This window comes from Monopterus albus, unplaced genomic scaffold (genome assembly GCF_001952655.1).
Source record: "Monopterus albus unplaced genomic scaffold, M_albus_1.0 scaffold147.1, whole genome shotgun sequence".
In the NCBI taxonomy this organism is placed as follows: Eukaryota; Metazoa; Chordata; class Actinopteri; order Synbranchiformes; family Synbranchidae; genus Monopterus; species Monopterus albus.
Genome location: NW_018128027.1, coordinates 1,490,610 through 1,508,989, shown reverse-complemented (window position 1 = coordinate 1,508,989; position 18,380 = coordinate 1,490,610). Strand labels below are relative to the sequence as shown.

Genomic DNA, 18,380 nt, shown 5'->3' with positions numbered 1-18,380 from the left:
GTTTATAAGTAAATGCAGGTATTGTGAGCTGTTCAGTCACCCGAGGCACAACAATAATAAAAACAGATTTGGGCTTTGAGGGAGGCTGCTAGAAAGTAAGAAAACTAAACTGTGTGACTGTTTGCTTATCTTAAGTATCCCTGGTGTGTATTTGTTACTGCCGGCTAGACATGTTTAGCGGACTGGTTTGACTCATCTCTGTCTCAGACTAATGTGATAACATTAGCTGTTTAAAGTGTTGGAACAGAGGTTTAAAGGTCCATTCATACACTAGTGTGTCAAGTGTGTGGTCTCCATTTTGAATTTAAACAGGAGTTTAAACTGGAAAAGCAACTGTTGAACAACAACAGAAATGACAGATATTTGCAACATCAAGGATATCCAGGCTCACAGAGAAAAGGGTTAGATGGGAACCAGAGTCTGTTAAATGTCAATATACAAATAGAATAATAGTAGAAGTTCTTTTCTAAGTAGCCTACTATATAAACCAAGGACTGTTTAAAGATATGGTCACCTTTACTGACTCCAGACAGGGGAATTGTGTCAAAACAGCAAAGGTATGTCAAGACACATGCATAGTAGACTATAGATAAGTAACTTTGAACACCTGCTGGAAAGAGGCACGAAAAAAGTCACTAAATATTATATTCATATAAAAACTAGGAACCACAAAAATGATTGACACTGAAAACTATCACAAATGTGTTAAATGAAATATTTGATAAGGAAAAAATAAAGTTGCATGTGAACATCAACCACATTTGAGACAATCATGTCAGCGAGTTAAGTGTCTGAAAATAATAGCACGATGCATGAAATGTGGTTAGTGCACTTGTGACAGTAAGAATAAAGTGGCCTCTTGCAAAAAAAAAAAAACAAAAAAAAAAAAACAAAGAAAGTTGAGTTTATATTTTATTATAAACATGATACTGGTAATGTTACAGAAATCAATAGTCATATGGGCAAGTCTTAGATAAACTGTATAAAATGTTGATTATCATGTTCAATATAAGTTGTCATTAAACATTACTTAATGTATCCATTATGCTTGTTCTAAAACACTTCTGAAAAAATTGACAAAATAACCTTCAAATAAAATATTATTTTGTGAAATATCTATGATTATGTACAACATTATGTATGTATTTATGATCCAATGGAATGTGTAACAGTGGTGCATAAAGCAAAGCTAACAAAGTGAAGAAGCTGGTGTGGAAGGACTTTGGGAAGTTGAAGGGATCACGGTCAAATGCCAAAGAATCTAGTCTCTTATTTTTAAGTAATATACTGGCACAGACCTAGTAACTAAAGACTAAATTGTCTGACATTAAAAGTGGTTTTATTATGAAATTGTTAGTCACTGAAGATTAAGGAAGCAGGTATAATACAACATATTTATAAACCTGATCCAGTGAGAACATATATGATATCCAGTGGTAATCTCCCTTTGCACAAATGAAAATGCATCCCATTTTACCTGAGTACAATTATCCAACAACTAATTTTAACAAACCACTGCATTAAAAAAAGCTAAAATTCAAATCATTAGACATCACATTTCATCGCTGAAGACAGTCTGACAGCAGACAGACAGTTCTGTGCACATCACCCTTAAAAACACATCCATATATGGACAAAATAAAAACAGAGCCCCTTGAGCATTCAAATGTAGTCAACAGATTGTTTCCTGTTTCATCAATCTCAGTTTGTTCATTATATGCCATTATATGCCAGTGTCAGTTACCATCAGCACAGGGGTCAAAGGTGAAACCTTATAGGTCAGATGGGCTTGGTGGTGCTGTTGTAGACCAGCCGTTCTCTGTCCTCCATTGAGGTTACTGGAGCATTGTTGACAGGCACACGGTGGTGCTGTGAAGACTTCTTCTTTCCCTTCATGAAGCAGTACACCAGGATGCCTAGAAGGATGACAATAGCTACACCCAGGAGGGCAGCTATCACTAAAATACCTGTTAAATCAATTAGAATACATTTAGAAACTTCAAGACAGCATGTGGACGGCTGCATAGCCAAGAAGACAGATCACTAAAATCAAATGGTGCTTTCGACAACTCAGTGAACTTAAAAGTGTGCTGGTAGAGAGCAAAGCTTTGACAGCTTTAATGTACAGCAGGAACCCACTGGAAGTCAAAGCTGATGGAGTAGACAGTTTTTAGAATGCAAAAAATAAGGGTAATATATTGTACCTGTCTGTTTGTTGGACACACTGCGGTCAAACTCCTCTTTTCTTGCAAATACATCCTGTTCTGAAAACAAAAGACATGATATAGTTTTAAAATTTTGTGGTACATAATATACCTGCATTAAAAACAAATGCACATTTGGCCATAAAGAGGAAATTCAACAATGACTGATTTTTTTAGCAACTTGGGGGCAGCAGAAGCAAGATGATATGTTGAAGCTGTTAGCAAACAGCTGCTAGCAAAAAGAACCCTGAGATGTTCCCCATTTAACCCCTTTCGCCATTGCATGCAACAATTAACAGCGTTTTAAAAAAAACAATCTAAGAAAACAGCCTGAGGAAATGTTGGCACCACTCAGATAGCAGTAGGCGAGAATGCAGACCCAAACAAACCACTGCATCAACAAATTCTTAACTATTATAGAGAATGTGTTTGGAAAATGGACTGGTTGAAGAATGAGTGTGGGAAAAAATGTACCACTTTCATGTGTCTTGTGTGACGCCTCTCACCACTGTGTATGGGATTTGTGGGATTCTGTGTTTCTACACAGTGTAAAATGGCCTCTTAACGTTAACAACAACCCACCTGTTACGCCATGGCAGACTCTCTGACAGGACTCTTCAGAATCAAACCTGTTCCCATTTCCCTGGCAGCCACCGTAATTGAAGCGGAAGCAGCTCCCTTGGACCGGGTTGTAATACCATTTAGTGACACTGTCCCTGCAGTTTCCAGTGTCGGGATGCTCTGTGCAACGCACTTTGTACAATAACAAATACACAGTTAGAATGAGATTTTAAACACTGCAAATGGACAGCAAAGTGGTGTACATCTATTATCAATTACAACAATCACTGAGGTGAAATTTTTGTTAAGTCTACAAAAACATTCAAATCACCTTTTTGTTCATCCACTGGAATCTGCAGCAGAATGCGAAAATTGCTGTCATCTATTGGACATAAGACAAAAAGTCAGCACGTCTTCTGAGGAAGCATTTTATATTTTATCAGTGTCTTATCATTTCTCCATTTATAACTGAATGAGCCTAAAATGAAGCATAGTCACTGCATACAGTCTGCGCATTTATGCTCATCTGAGCCATCGGTGCATTGTGAGGTTGAGTCACACTCCAGGCCTGGATCCAAACAGCAACCATTTGCACAGGTGAATTGCTCTTCAGTACAGGAAGCACCACATTTTTCTACTGTGGCACACAAACACAAAGGAAAGTGTCACTTGTACTGCACGCAGGTTTGTTTTAAAGTGACTATAACTGAACATTTATGATGATAATTATAAAAACAAACAATTATAAGGCGGCAGCTCTTTTCAGTACAAAAGTTCTAAAAACCCACTATGCACTACCTGGTCATCACTAAATAGCAAACAGACACAGTTAATAATTCCTGGTGAACACAGTGGAACATCTGGAAGTTAAAGACCAGAAACACAACTCCAAATGAATGCTAATATCACACCATAATGAGGTGTAAATAAGCCATTGTTTGCAAACACTATTACCATATAAAGCAGAATTGATTACAGATATACTAGAATGTACAAATTTGGTAATGTACATGTTGTTTCTGCTCTTTGCTTACCTCATATTAAAAGTAGGTAGGATATACCTTAAAGGATAAGGCTGTCCTCTTCTATATTAATAGTATTTTCAGCAAAGGTAAACCAAGCAGAGAGGTCATGGAAGAGCCAACGCATGTGCAGTTGACTCTGCCTCGTGCTAACTTCAGGAAATTATGGCCACACAGACCCTTTGGGACAACACAGTCAGGTCTGGGGATTTGTATTGAAAGAAAAAAAACAAACAAACAAAAACAAACAAACAATGCCACCCAGTGCACCAGTGTGTTTCCCTGATGTGTTTTTAAGTGTTTCTGAACAACAATGGAGATCTATCACACAAATAAACAAGCTAATCCAGGACTGACAGACGTTAACCCAAGTAGAGGTAATTCACTGGTGGTTTTAGTCTCTGTATCGAGATTGCTGAAAATACTATTAAAATAGAAAATGACCAGGCTTATCTTCTAAAATCGAGGAAGGACAGGAACATTCCTTTTACAAAAGTTCACCCACGAAGAACAGTTAGCATGCATCATTTGCAGCAACAAATTTTCATCAACTTATTGAACAAAGCTATTTTTTATTGAAACAAATATCAGAATTCACTTACCTTGATGCTCAGGAAGTGGCAAAATTCTACCAGATTTGCCTCCTTTTTCTGAAACAAACAAACAATGAGATGTTAAAATTAAATGATTTGTTACAAACACCTTTACCAAGAAACCATTTACCCGGCAACTCCAAGTCGCTGACCCAAGGCAGAAGTAGTACATCACAAAATATACCATAAAACCAAACTGTGCCATTTTTACAGTGTAGTGTTTAAGTAAATTAAACAAGCAAGATATGACATTTTAATAACCTGCAAAGGTACTGGAGGTGGCTTTTGTTAGCATGAACTGAGCCATGCTAGCTGTTTAGCTAGGTAAACAGCTAGCATGGTTAGCTAACTATCTGCTGGCTGTAGCATTATATGTATATGACATTATACATACTGTATGTATACAAATGAATTTGAAACTATGACAAACAGACTCAAAACAACCAGAATTATAAAATGACCACAGAGGGATGTAAAACAATTCTAAAGAGACAAGAGAGAGAGAGAGAGAGAGAGAGAGAGAGAGAGAGAGAGAGAGAGAGAGAGAGAGAGAGACACACACACAAAGGGACGGCACAGAGACATGCAGCTATCAAAATGGGATGCAAGACTACTATAAAGAGACGTAGAACGGCTACAAAAACACACAAAATGACTCATGTTCCTATATACTGTACTTTCCGGACTATAAGCTGCTACTTTTGTCGCTTCATGCACACACCCTCATCATGGACAACACATGACGAAATGTATATGATGCCGTTTCAAGTTACAGGCGATCGATCTGGCTCTCGAAATATCTTATGTTACAACGTGGACACCTGCGGCTATGTATAACATCGTCTTACATTTAGTGGATGTGGCTTATAGTCCGGTGCGGCTTATAGTCCGCAAATTACGGTAGAAGGGGTGAGGGGCCTTTTACCTGTCTGTGCCCAGGGGCCCAATTTCCCATTTTCCATCCCTGCATAACCTGCACAAATTTTCACAATGACTGCACCCTTTCACAACAAACAATAGCCAGCAAAAGATGCATAAACTTTTTACGGAGCACAGATACCTGAACCTTGGCAGGCATTGGTGCACTCCTCCATGGAGAGATAGTTGTTGAGATTCTCCCTGCAGCCCCCAAATGTGAACTCCTCACAGTGCTCTGAGGCAGCGTTGTAATGCCATCGAGGGAAAGAACCGCGACATGGCCCAACCTTCTTTGGAGCCATACAATGGTCTGGAGGTACACAAAATAAAGGTTTAGGTTTGATTCCCATTTAATTAAAATCATTTTGACTATACCCTCTTAAAATCCATGGTTACGGCACAAGGATTATACACATCAAATCTCACCATCTCATTTGCTGTAACAAGACATTAAAATGCCATTTCTTTGTGACTTTAAAGAGGAAATTCAGTCCATTAACTTTCATATGGTGGTTTGGCAATGTGGAAAACCAGCACCAAGAATCTCACTAAGTCTTAGTGACGGTAAAATCTATAAATGATCAAAGTTGTCAGTGCACTCTGAAATGCTTATTTAATATACACCGATCAGGTATAACACTATGACCACCTGTAAATCTGTATGCACTTCAATGCAACACTTCTGCCTTAACATTTGTTTATGCAGCTCAAAATGCTTCAGCTTTTGGTGAGATTGTCATAAATGTATAAATTCAATTATATGTTCAATATTTAGGTCGTAATTAAAGGTGGTGTTGTACTGGACTACAGTACATTCAGGGGTGTCTGTATATTTTTGTCCTGCCCATTGACATACATGAGAGGGTCAGAATATTAGGAACACCTCTGATATATAATGTAGTCCAGTACACCACCACCTTTAACTATGTCCTGTACAGGTGGTCATGATGTTATGCCTGATCGGTCTACATCAGATGGCCTCATTAGACACTTAACAATGCAACACTTTTGTTGTCTCAAGTCCATGAACCAGTTTGACTAACCATTAACAGTTGTCTCATATCTCATACCAGATTTGGTGAAATTCTTTTGTAGCTCCTATTCTCTAGGTCTGTCTTTTGAGTAGACATATATAATTACACAAGAAGTTGTCCTGCAAAGAGAAATGCAACCAAGAAAAAAAAAAACAGAAGTGGTGTGTTTCAGCAGACAGTGAGGTTAGAGAGTTGTCTGCATGTGGTTGATGATGCATCCTATGCATTCATGTACAATACAGCTATGTTGAGATCGTATAAAGAAGTCCCTGACTGTAAAAGTGTACAAGGAATTCTAAGCTGCATTGTCACTATCAAGTTCCTTTATTATTGTCCTTCACTGGCATTCGTAAATAGAGTTGTTTTTATTGTGGTGTGTGTAATATGGCTGCAATGACATGTAGAGTCACTGCCATGCCCACACATACTCCACTGCTGCACATTCTACCCAGGACATAAGCTGTTAATGGGTGACTGAACCAGTGACTGCATAAAAGCCTTCTCTTGTCCTTCAAACTATATTCAACTGGCGAATACAGACCTGAGTGAAATAAGTACTTTTAAAGGATAACTTTTTCAGACTGTTAATCAGCACTGAAGAGGATCACAATGGTGATTTACAGTCTTCCTGTTTATGAAACCCAAACTAAAACCAGACTGACAGGTTTCTTTAAGTCAAGGGAGGAGAGTGTGGGATAGTAGCAGTAAAAACTAGAAGAATTACAAGGTTCATTTCCGTTTTCTGAGGAAACCCCAAACATAAATGTGCAAGAAAGCTTTATTGTGGCATTCAGGAAGTGGCCTTGATACTTGATACGATGCCAGATGATGATTTACCATTCTTCCATGACAAAGAAATATCTAGTTCAATATTTCAACTGTTTGATACAGTGCCAACAACAAGCAATCTGGTCTAATCATCTTATAACATTTTATCTCGCCATCTTCATGATGTTTCATCATTCAGTCCACAGGAATCGAGCGAGCATGCCTAGACAGGTTTGATCCCAACTACCACTGAACAGCTTTTCCTTGTGACAAATACAAAACAATACCAGAGCAACAATTGTGTTGATTCCTCTGAAACAAATCCTTTTAGGCTAGCTTAAAAAAAAAGACTTGATACAAATGGTATGAGCCTATCTTACAAAGCAGGTGATGCTGAATAAGCCAAATGAAACTTCACCACACGCAGTGCACACATGACTCATATTTACCACTGATACTAATCCACTTCTCCTGCCAAATGCCCCCATTGAGTCTACACTTGCAGAGAAACTCACAAACAACCAGCTCTGAGTTAATTTAGACTTGGATTTACAGGTTGTCAAGTTCATGTTACACAAGTTCTGGCCAAAAGAATGAAATATGTTCTTTGCATTCAAATACAAGAGCAAGATGTTCAGCGCAAATGACATTTTTTCAGATCACGCTGAGGTTTTACCAATCATTTCCTCTATTCTTGATACTCACGATTGGACTGCTCAGGAGTAAGGACCAGGACAGTGATCTTGGTTGAGTCGGTCTGGCCGACGGTGTCTGTGACAGTCAGCTGGAACTTGTACGATCCAGATGTCAGATTGGACACAATAATCTGGTCTGGAAAGTTGGTTTTCTACAAGGCATGGAAAGACAATGCAGTGTGTATATCAATGTCAGTGGATTTTCAATTAAGTGACAGGCACAATAAATAACAGCACGGCAAACATTATAAACAAGCATCAGACACTCAGATGAAGGGTTCATAGTAGTTCCAGGAGTATGGTGGGGTTTTTCTTTTTCTAAATTTCCCCAAATAGGATTCTCAGAAAGAACAAATTATCACTGCCATTCATTCACCTCAATGAGAGCATAAGGATAATCAGTGAGCAGTTCCCAGTGGTAGGCCACAATCCCCTGATCATCTTTGCTCTCTATGCCATTTAATGTCACACTGTCCTGAGGCTGGACCACCCGGTCCCGTCCTCCATTGGCCACTGGTGGATGGTCAGATTCCTCTGGAAAGACACAGTGGGGTTAATGTACATCACATATATGCTCTACAGTAACTTAAGCATACAGTAGATAGACTAAAATACCAGATATAAAAAAAGAGTTGCAAGACCCAAACAGGCAAACACAGAAACAGAAACCTGAACCTGTATAGCAGGGGCCGCCATGGCATGTGTGAACATGCTAAAGGGACAAGTTCTAAATGTGCTCTGATAAGAAACTATGTTTTACTGCTGAGCATTAGGAGACAGTGATATGTGAACTCACTGACAATGTTGAATTTTCTCTGTTAATGAGTGACTGGCATACAAAACTAAAAGTTAATTTAATGATATGTTCTCAGATTCCTTTGGCTTTCAAAGCAGGGCCAGTTGCTTTAACCTGAACTTCTCTGTTATTGAGAAAACACAGATATGATAAATGCTGGCTATGCTATATACACTGTCAGCTCTTCATCCCAACACATAGTTATTCAGTTATGCACGCTGCTACATGGTGATGCTACAGATTAGGTATGATAAAGGCTTTAAAAATAAAAACAAGTGCGATGACCACGTGTGTATATGAATATATGCTGGTAGGAGTTAGGTCTTACCTGGGAAGACATCCACCTCAAGATAACTCTCATAAACGGAGTCCAGGATGTAGTTAAGGTATCCTGTCTTCCTAACAAAGCGACAGGCGTATGCCTTTTTGTACACACAGTCAAAAAGAAAGCAGGAATTGATCAAGCCTTCCTCGTTTCCTTTCTCCATGAATGCGAGGTTGCACCGCGGCTCCTTGCAACAAGCGCTCACACAGTCCTTGCATCGACCCAACTTCGGTGACGAAAGGAACGTCGCTCCGTCTTTCACCGATTCATCCGTATCCAAAACAAAATTCTCCCGACCACCTTTGAATTTGGCTAAGCATTCCTCACCAGTTTCCTGGCTGCCAGTGGGGTCAAAAGATAACATAAAAAACAGGAGCACAAAAGCTCCCAGCTGTCCTTTAAAGAGTACATTCATTTTAAGTGCTATAGAGTTCACCTGTAAGAGTAAATAACAGAACTTGTGATTTTAAAAAGTCAGCTTCTACGTGGAGTGTCTAGGCCGCGAGATGGCAAAGCCACAAAGTGCCTTCTCTCAGCTGTCACCCTGCAGTGGGAAGACTCCTCCTGACTTCCTGATATTGACCCAGAAATCGATCAGAACTTCCACAAAGTCTCACACAATCCGAACTGCCCCTTTCCGGCCCCGAAAGTCTCAGACGAGAATGATCTCTTTAATGTCGACAAAGACCTAAGCAATCGACGGCACGACCCAGGTGATTCACCTGAGAAATACAGGAAGTGAAATTCCACTCCTGAGACGCCACACCCTCATGACTGATACTATGGGGACGCCAAACAAAACCAGGGCAGAGCTGCGTGTGAGTGCGAAAACATGCAGGCCTACAACGCACGTACTTCTCCATCTTCCCTTTGATATAAACTATGTATATAAAATATGTAGGCTATTCATTTTGTTGTCGTTTATCTCAGAGAAATCCACTTAGGCTACGTTTCTTTCATTTGTAACAGTGAAGCAGAATATTTGTTTATTTATTAGTTAAAAATCCAGTGAAGCCCAATATAACAATTTAATGTGTCTATATTATTGGTTCTTTAGCTTGAGCAACAAACAAAGCTTAAAAATATTTTACTGAAATGTATACTCTATAAAGACAGGGAAAATATGATGTGCAGTAAGATGAGTAAATAATATGAAAGTGTTGAACAAAGAAAGACAAAGTGTCAATGGAATGAAGAGCATGTGTCTTTATAATATTGCACTGAAAATAGCTAATGATAGTTATACAGCACTTTTCAAGAAAAGAGCACAAAAGCTTTCTAGTGAGAGTGGCAACATAAAAAGACAATCACACTTGAAAAACGAAAATAACAGGGTAAAATAGAACCCCATCAAATAGCTGCACAAATCTAATCAAAACAAGAATATAAAGAGAGGTGTTTATATCAATGGGCCAGACAAGACGAAATCTATAAGAATGTGTTTTAAGACAAAGTTTAAAATCTGAGACACAATGATTAAATGAAACGAGGTCTTTTCATTCATTTTTGTCACAGCTATCAAGCTGTAATCCACAAGGTGGCAGTATGATCCCACTAACAGCTGAAGGAGCAGCTGAAGATGAATGGTTTGTTATTATTTTTAATCAATTCAAAACGTTTTTTTGGCTCATACCTTTTCAAATATAGTACAATCATGAACAATTGAACATGTAATTTCCAGGATTCTTAAAGTAATTGTGTGTGATACTGAAATATTCATCCACTGAGTCATTTCATTAGCACACCAGTGTAGTAGCTGAGTCACTAAACCTGGAGTCTGAGTGGAGTCTCCAGCCCCAGTGTTCAAGTCTAAGTCAAGGCAGAGCAACCAAAGAATAATAAGTCGAGTCCACATTACCCGAGTCAGTCATCAAAGTCTACATTAAACACAGATTCTCTAAATTTTATATTCCAGACTATCTAACAGTGTGTGGCATCATCATATTGCTCAGCATTTTGATACATAAAAATAATTTTTAATTAACACAGAGTGTGTGGTTGATGGAAGTGTGCCAGATACAGCATGGTGCGGGCGGACTGGTTTTAATACCAGTATCTTATGCCAAATTTATATGGCCTATTACAAAAAAAAAAAACAAAAAGCTCAACTCATGATCTCCATTTTCTGAGTCTGAATGCAGTCAATGCTTGAGTCCAAGTTGAGTCACAAGTCCTGAAAAGCTGGACTTGAGTCAGACTCAAGTCCGAGTCCTGGACTCGAGTACTACAATACTGTAGTCCACAGTATGTGATGAGTCATGAAGTTACACATGAAGCTATGAATATCTAGGGAGAAGCGGGAAGTGCCATGGTTGCTCTTACTTTGAAATGTAGATGAAATGATTTAATGGATCATCATTCCAGCTACATTTTGCCAGAGGATAACTGATTTTGGGAAACATTAAGGTAATGTCCATAAACTCTGCAGCTTCCTGACAGTGAGATCTTCATTTAATAGTGAAGTCAAATCAGCAGAGGTCAAGCTCATTGACTGCCTCTGCTTGTCTTTATTCCCACCCAGCCAGATCCAAGGTGAGAATGCCTAACATAGGTCTCCACGGCCCTTTTATAGGCAAGCCGAACTCCAGAATAGAGTAACATGAGACAAGATGAATTAATTTGTTTGCCTGGAAAGGTAAGCTGCAAGAAGCACTCAATTATTCAGTGTTTGTAACAGACGGTATATCAGTGAGTGAACACACACAGCTGAAGAATAGGCCCTGCCAAAACAAAACAAAGCAAAAAAAAAAAAAAAAAAAAGAAAACAAAAAGACCCCAGGTGTATTAATATTGTAATAGGATCACTGGAAATTCTGCAGTCTCTGTTGTCTCAGCCATAATAATTTGGCACTGAGAAATTCAAATATAAATTTTCAGCCTTAAGTTATGTGCTGTTGATATTTGTCTTTGCAAAACACTGACAGTTTCACGACTTGAATTTGACATTTGACTAATAGCCATATAAACAGTTCTCTCCTATTCATGCATTATTTATGGGCCTGTAACAGAGGATGCCAGTTTGAGGCTTTTTAAAGATGCCTGTTACAAAAGATAAGACAGTTATTGCACTAGAGGAACCCTGGCTCACCTGTCAGGGGGACCCAGCCATTGTTGGAAGTGTTTGTGAAAACAAGAGTCCCTTTGATTTTGGGAGTAGGTACTCTCATTGGGTGAATAATAGGAAACTACAGCTGGGGTGTTGGTATAAAGATGTTTTTGATAATTAGGTATAAAACTCTTCAGACTGGAGATGTATTTCTTCATTTTGTTATGCCAGTCAGATATGCAGACATATTTAAAGCCTCAGTAACAACCCTAACTCGATTGCTGTACTGCCATCTCACCCTTTCTGCACTATTGCTGCAATTGACCTATGTTCTCCCACCTGCTATAACAGTGGCAGAGGGCAAAAGGCATACACACACCCTATAAGGTGCATGTGCACACAAACACATGCATGCACAAACTCGTACACGCACAGAGGCATATTTCATTACATCCTCCTGATAGTCCAGCCAGTGGGTGTTGCAAGAGGAGGAGGGAAGGAGAGCAAGACAGTGAGCTTGAGCTTTGGAGAGAGAGAGAGAGGGAGAGAGAGACAGGACAAGGACAGGCAGAGAGCCAGAGCCAGTATTATAGAGAAGGAGAGCACGAACACTTAACAAGACAACAGGAGATACTCGTGGGAACACCAGCTCACTGGAAAAATAGAAGCAGAGATACAGAAACAGAACAGGGGAGCTGGGGTGCAAGACAGACGTGTCAGAGAGGGTGTGGGTCTGTGTGTGTGTGTGTGTGTGTGTGTGTGATACAGCTCAGTGTGTTTCCACGGTTCTCCTAAGGCCGTGGCAGCCATGGCGTCAGAGCCCAGCACCCAGTCCAGGGTGATGTTCCAGGCAAAGGCTAAAACAGAGGAGCCAGCGCATCGCAAGCTGGGCAAGCTGACAGTCAAATACAACCGCAAGGACCTGCAGAAGAGGCTGGATATTGAAGAGTGGATCGATGGGCAGCTGCACCTGTTGTTTGACTGTGAGGTAGGGGAAGGCACACACACATATACACACGCACACTAACATTCAGATACACACTGTTGGGTGCCTGAGGAGGAGAAGTTAGCATGGAAGGCAATGACCTATTCATAGGTGCTTGCTGTGGGTGAGAAATTACAGCAACCTTATAAAGGAGTAAGTGGGAGGAAAGTAGCTGTGCTTCATGGTCACACTTTCTGGCACAGAAGCCATCAAGTGTCATCAACCTGACTGCAGTATCAGCTGTGTGGTGCACACAGTGGAGTTCTATCATTATAAGATCATTTTGCAAGGTTCGAATCTCGGTACCTGCAGTCCACATGTCAAAGTGTCCTTGGACAAGACACTGAACCCCCCCGTTGCCCCCGATGGTTGGAGCCATCGGTTGAGGTGGCGCCGCAGATGGCTGCCTCAGAAACAAATTCCTTGTGTGTAACATACTTGGCCAATAAAGGTGGTTATCCTTATGTTTGAAGTCATAGGAAGCATTTAAGGGCATGTTGCAACTATGATGACACAACACCAATGTCACTCTAAACATATGGTTGTCACATGCCTCCAAATATAGGCAATTAGAAGATGGTTTCATACAGTGTGAAGCAGAATAGCAAAGATTCTATAGGATCTGCAGCAGAATGGCTGAGGGGGAACAGAGTCAGAGCACAGGAGCATTATCACTGTGATAAAGTAGTAAAGTGCTTGGAAAAGTAATAACAATAAAAGCTAATGACAGAAGAATAGAAGATGTTTTATACTAAATACACTTTAAATACTGCATGCTAATATGGTGCCATCCAGGACATTCAGGACCTGTGGGTGTCCTGTCTCTTTGTTTGCACACACATTCTTGTGAACACAGTCACTCAATTACTATGTATGAACTACATACTTTCAGAACCTTGAAGGATAAATAACCATACAGAAAACCTTTTCTAAACTTGCTTTAAGATATAAGGTTGTTTTTATTAACAGTGCATACAGGAGTTATGTCATGTATACTATATATGTGGCTATTATGTCTATAGAGCGCCTCATTGCATAGATGGCTATGTTTGTATTTGAATATATGCAGGCTATTACAGCAAGACATCAGTCAGCTCTCTCTCTCACACACACACAGAGCAACAAAACCTTCAAAACTCCACTCCTGTAGAGTGGGATATAATCCAATTATGTCAGAGGCTCCATATTGATTTGCTTGGCATCCTCTGAGGGGAAACCATGGTAACAGATGTCTCATCGCCCACAATATGGCACAGTGGAATTAGGGGTGTCTGTTAAGGAGCATGTTGATGCAGATCAGATGACAACAACACCTCCATTTCATGCCGGAAAACACACAGACAAAGTCGTTCTTATTTCATTCTGAAACCACATGCAGACCTTTGGCTATAGATAACCCATAGCTACCTCTCGGTCTGGAACAGTCAAGGAGCCCTATGCATATGGTACATAATGATGCTGCAGAGCATGAGCATGTACCCACATCCATTTGACAGACGGACTGAAATAGAAGTTGTTTTTTTTACAGTTAAACTATAACAAACATCTCCAGTTATCTTTGCTCACCTGTATCAAAACCAGTGGATAGGCAGGGTTAAACCTGGCTGGTTCTAATTTATAACACTTTGGCCACAGCCAAGTGCTATAGGCATTTTTAATATTGTGCTGCCATTTTCCTCATCACAATATTTATTTTATGAGCTTTTACATTCAAAGTGTTCTTCCCCATAAAAATATATGGTAATATGCTTGTAAAGCACAGGGTAGAATAAATCAAATTAGTGGAAACCAGGGTGTGGATTAAAAAAAAATTCAGATCTGAAATCTGTCTCTAGTCTTTTGATCTTGTCCCAGAAACATACAATTATGGTGCCATTCATTTTCTGGTTCTAACATAATCTAACCCTTTGTGCAGTACACATACAATGTGGATATTCTCTAGCTATAAGGACAGGATCTTTATATGACTGATGATGAAAGACAGTAAAAACATTAGAAATTTCTTTGAATCAATCATGATAATACCTGAAGTTACCTGATGTCCCTCCTCTGTGGAATTTGCCTGAAAATAATCTACATCCACATGAAAATTAAGACTTTGCTTCCTAGTTGAATATTTGCATTAGCCACTAGTTATGGCTTGTCTATGTGCACCGACTGGTACAATGAATTTTGCATGGGCTCAGGGGAAGGTTACTCTGTTGGTTCTCCAAGTCTTCCATGTGGAAGCATTTACCATCAGTCCCTTGTGTCACCACCTGAATTATTTAGCCACATCTCTAATTCATACAAGTGCTGCCTTGGCCTGGTGCGGCCACCTTTTCTTTGCAAACTTCACACCTTTTGGGAAATGGAAAGCTGAAAAAAAGTGAAAAACTGTTCTTGAACATGATGAGCAATGATTAGGTTTCCTGGGCACAGTTTCCTTTGGAATTGAGCTGTAAACAGTGTAAGTCTAACAAAAACCTTTACAAAAAACTTTCTGTTAAGGGAAATATGCTCATTACCTCTCTGGTTGAAATGAAAACAACTGACCACCAACAGCCAGTTAGTTGGAAACTAGACTGGAAACAGGGGGAAACACCTAGCTTTGTTAAAATCCCTCCACCAGTGCCCCATGCTATATTTTGATCACTGGCAGTTTTCCTGTCTCCAGTTTATATGCAAAGCTATGCTAGGCCAACCTGGCTGTAGCTTTATACTGTATTTAGCTACAATATATTTAGTGTACAGGTGTGAAACTGTGTTAAGAAGTTAACATGACTCAGAAAGTACTTGTCTTTCTATTTAGTAAACTAATTAACAAAGTGTTCCTCTTTAAAATAAAAAATAAAACTACCATAGTACTGGTGCAACAAGACAACACCTAATACATATCAAAAAAGGATTAAGAACACTTGCTGCTACTCTGAACCCCCAGTTGCTCCTGGTGATAACATCGGTGTGTGAGCATTTGTGAGTGTGAATGTGTGAATGGCCAAGTAGCGTGAAAGCGCTTTGAGTGTGCTGCAATGCATAGAAAAGCGCTATACAAGTATAAGACCGTTTACATGAGAATGATGTAACTTTTCTGATTCTGAATTATAAATTCTAATGGAGGTCAGTGAATCTGGAAAAAGTCCCATGGCTTATTTAGACTGCATCTGGACTGCTGTTGGAAACAGAAGAACCACTTTGGTATTAGTGCCAAAATTTGTTTTAGCTCCAATATATTGCTTTTAACTTCAAAAAGTGCTGCTGAGACATTTTTGCACAGAGGCCTCATTAAAATGCTATTTTCCTCTGACAATGAAGGTAACTTTCAACAAGCTGAATATTGCGACTGTGCACACTATTAAAATACTGAAAAGTTACTGGAAGGGTCGTATCACATTTCTTCATGATAAATGTGCATGTTCCTCTCAGCGCAGTGAAAATGTCTCTCATTGATATTCAGTAGAGCTCTGTGTGCTCCTGAAGTTACAGGGCAGACTAAGGAGGTTTAAAAGCAGTGTAAATAAAGGAATAGTCTCTTTTTATACAGGTTTTTGTTTTGGCATTTACTCTTCATGTATTTTGTTAACAAAACAGTAGGTTTTTAAAACAACCATTTAAAGACACTACTACTAGTTTTATACCCTCTGTCTGAATCACGAATGAATCAAGCCTTTTGCAGGCAAAATTAAGAAAACAATGCTTCACTGCTAAAATGTAGTTTACATATGCAATTCATGAACAATGAGTATGGAAGAGGGGTAGACTTAGGATTCTGCACTATATTCTAAACACAAAACACCTAGAAATACTTGGACTAACTCTGTTAAAGCACAAAACAAGAACTGAATGACCATCAAAAAGTTTAACACATTACAGCTGGTACAGCAAAGCCCACACAGCACAAAAATGTACAGCACGGAACAAAAGAAAAGAAAAACAAGAGTTCAGCCCTGCATCCATCCTGCAGACATCAGCAGGCCCAAACTGACAGCCTGTATGAGTTAGAGTGGGCACCAGGGACTCTGAAGGTGGGCCCATCTATTCTGCCGCTCAGCACTTCCACATTGATTAGTTTGCTCTTCATCCAGAAAGCTGTACAAGCCCCATCCTCACCAGTCATGAAAACTCCTCAACTGGAAAATATTCATCTTAAAAAGAGGCCCCACTTGTCAAATATGAGTGTACACCTGCTGACTCTAGACATCCCTGTGTTCAGGATTCCTCCAGTGAGCAACACTGACAATGCAGTTGAAAGGTGTGGATTAGACCCCATGATATGAATTGATTACTTTGCTATATTTGCTCCGCGTAACTGGAGACTTTGTGCTCTTTATATAGAAATCTCTATATGAGGTTGGCATTAATCTTTCAATGTGCTGCCAGCCATTGTCTAGTTAATGGTTATATTTTAGAAAGAAAGAAAAAAAAACCTCAGTTCACTATATTAAAGTTAATGCAGCACTTGGGTTTGTATCTTATTTCAGTTATATACAACATGAGTCTGAGATGAATGTATCCACTGTAAAACTGGAAAGAGCTCTCAGTAATGGCTGAGCTAAATGCCAGCAGGGTAAACCATCCGTGAAATCTGATGGTTGCATGCAGCAAGTATGGCCTCCTGGAACACTGGTGCCTTCATGCCTCAGAGCCTTTCAGCACCGCACACCAGTTGCATCATTATGAGTAATTATTTGGGAAGAAACAGTATTTATCTTTATTTCTACAAAGTTACCAACAGTACTAATTCAGAAGAAGAAGTAAAAGTACAGTCAGTTCAGAAAGTATTCAAACTTTATTGTGCAGTACATTTAATTTTAAATTGATATAATGATCTTATGGAGTCATCAATTTAAAACTTAACAATAAACAGCTTACATACTACTGCATCTTACACTCTTCTCCTCCTGAATAACTGCTCAGTCATGTGGACAGTCTTACCACTGTGTGTCAAAGGATGGAAAGAAACTCATTATGCAATGTCTGCAAGAGCTTTGTGGCATACAAAAATAATAATGTGGGCAATATAGTAATAGAGGTCTCTAACTTTTATTTCTCTCTTCACTTAAAGGAAGAAGACATTCCAGAGTTAGAGATAGACATAGATGAGCTACTGGAGCTGTCAGATGAGGGACAAAGATCCCGGCTGATGGTAAGGCTCAGCAAATTACAACGGCTATTTATTTAAGCATTCAATCATTTGTTGCTTAATGGGACTGGTACCAAAAGACTATAATTCTGTAAATAAAGGACAACTTGAGTCCCAACAACAACATTTTACCACCCAGTTCCTAACTGACACCCACTATTTGCTTTGTGGGGTTAATAGCTTAACAAGCCCTTGACCCTTGCTGTAATGCAACATTGCAATGTTTGCAGTGAGAAAGCGATGCCAAGTGAGAATATTTCTGTTTTTTCTTAGGAGTTGTTGCCATTAGCAGAGAAATGTACACATATATA

At 39.4% G+C, this 18,380-nt stretch overlaps 2 protein-coding genes across 8 annotated transcripts; one reads left to right on the top strand and one right to left on the bottom strand.

Moving 5' to 3' along the window:
- Window positions 1-1,721: 1,721 nt before the first annotated feature.
- spint1a (serine peptidase inhibitor, Kunitz type 1 a) lies at window positions 1,722-9,743 on the bottom strand. Of its 7 annotated transcripts, none has more exons than XM_020614474.1 (11): window positions 8,920-9,743; window positions 8,172-8,329; window positions 7,806-7,947; window positions 5,441-5,608; window positions 5,306-5,353; window positions 4,390-4,437; window positions 3,271-3,402; window positions 3,097-3,147; window positions 2,787-2,957; window positions 2,205-2,264; window positions 1,722-1,967 (listed from the first exon to the last, which is right to left on the bottom strand). In XM_020614474.1, the coding sequence occupies exons 1-11, from the start codon at window positions 9,329-9,331 to the stop codon at window positions 1,780-1,782; spliced, it is 1,578 nt and encodes a 525-aa protein (XP_020470130.1). In that variant the 5' UTR covers window positions 9,332-9,743; the 3' UTR covers window positions 1,722-1,779. The 7 variants fall into 7 exon arrangements, with proteins under 7 accessions (XP_020470130.1, XP_020470131.1, XP_020470132.1 ...); XM_020614475.1 differs by having other exon boundaries at window positions 3,271-3,399; XM_020614476.1 differs by having other exon boundaries at window positions 5,447-5,608.
- Window positions 9,744-12,291: 2,548 nt separating this feature from the next.
- ppp1r14d (protein phosphatase 1 regulatory inhibitor subunit 14D) lies at window positions 12,292-18,346 on the top strand. The gene is made up of 2 exons (XM_020614504.1): window positions 12,292-12,950; window positions 17,992-18,346. Exons 1-2 carry the CDS (start codon window positions 12,771-12,773, stop codon window positions 18,106-18,108), a joined length of 297 nt encoding a protein of 98 aa, XP_020470160.1. The 5' UTR covers window positions 12,292-12,770; the 3' UTR covers window positions 18,109-18,346.
- The last annotated feature ends 34 nt before the right edge of the window (window positions 18,347-18,380 follow it).

What these genes read in the sequence shown, in the direction of transcription:
- spint1a (XM_020614474.1), bottom strand. Translation starts at nt 9,331, where the DNA reads ATGAATGTACTCTTTAAAGGACAGCTGGGAGCTTTTGTGCTCCTGTTT. An exon ending in ATCCTTATGCTCTCATTGAG is followed by an intron (nt 7,948 to 8,171) that starts GTGAATGAATGG and finishes CATGCCTTGTAG; the next exon opens with AAAACCAACTTTCCAGACCA. An exon ending in GCCACTTCCTGAGCATCAAG is followed by an intron (nt 3,403 to 4,389) that starts GTAAGTGAATTC and finishes TGTGTGCCACAG; the next exon opens with TAGAAAAATGTGGTGCTTCC.
- ppp1r14d (XM_020614504.1), top strand. Translation starts at nt 12,771, where the DNA reads ATGGCGTCAGAGCCCAGCACCCAGTCCAGGGTGATGTTCCAGGCAAAG. An exon ending in ACCTGTTGTTTGACTGTGAG is followed by an intron (nt 12,951 to 17,991) that starts GTAGGGGAAGGC and finishes CTTCACTTAAAG; the next exon opens with GAAGAAGACATTCCAGAGTT.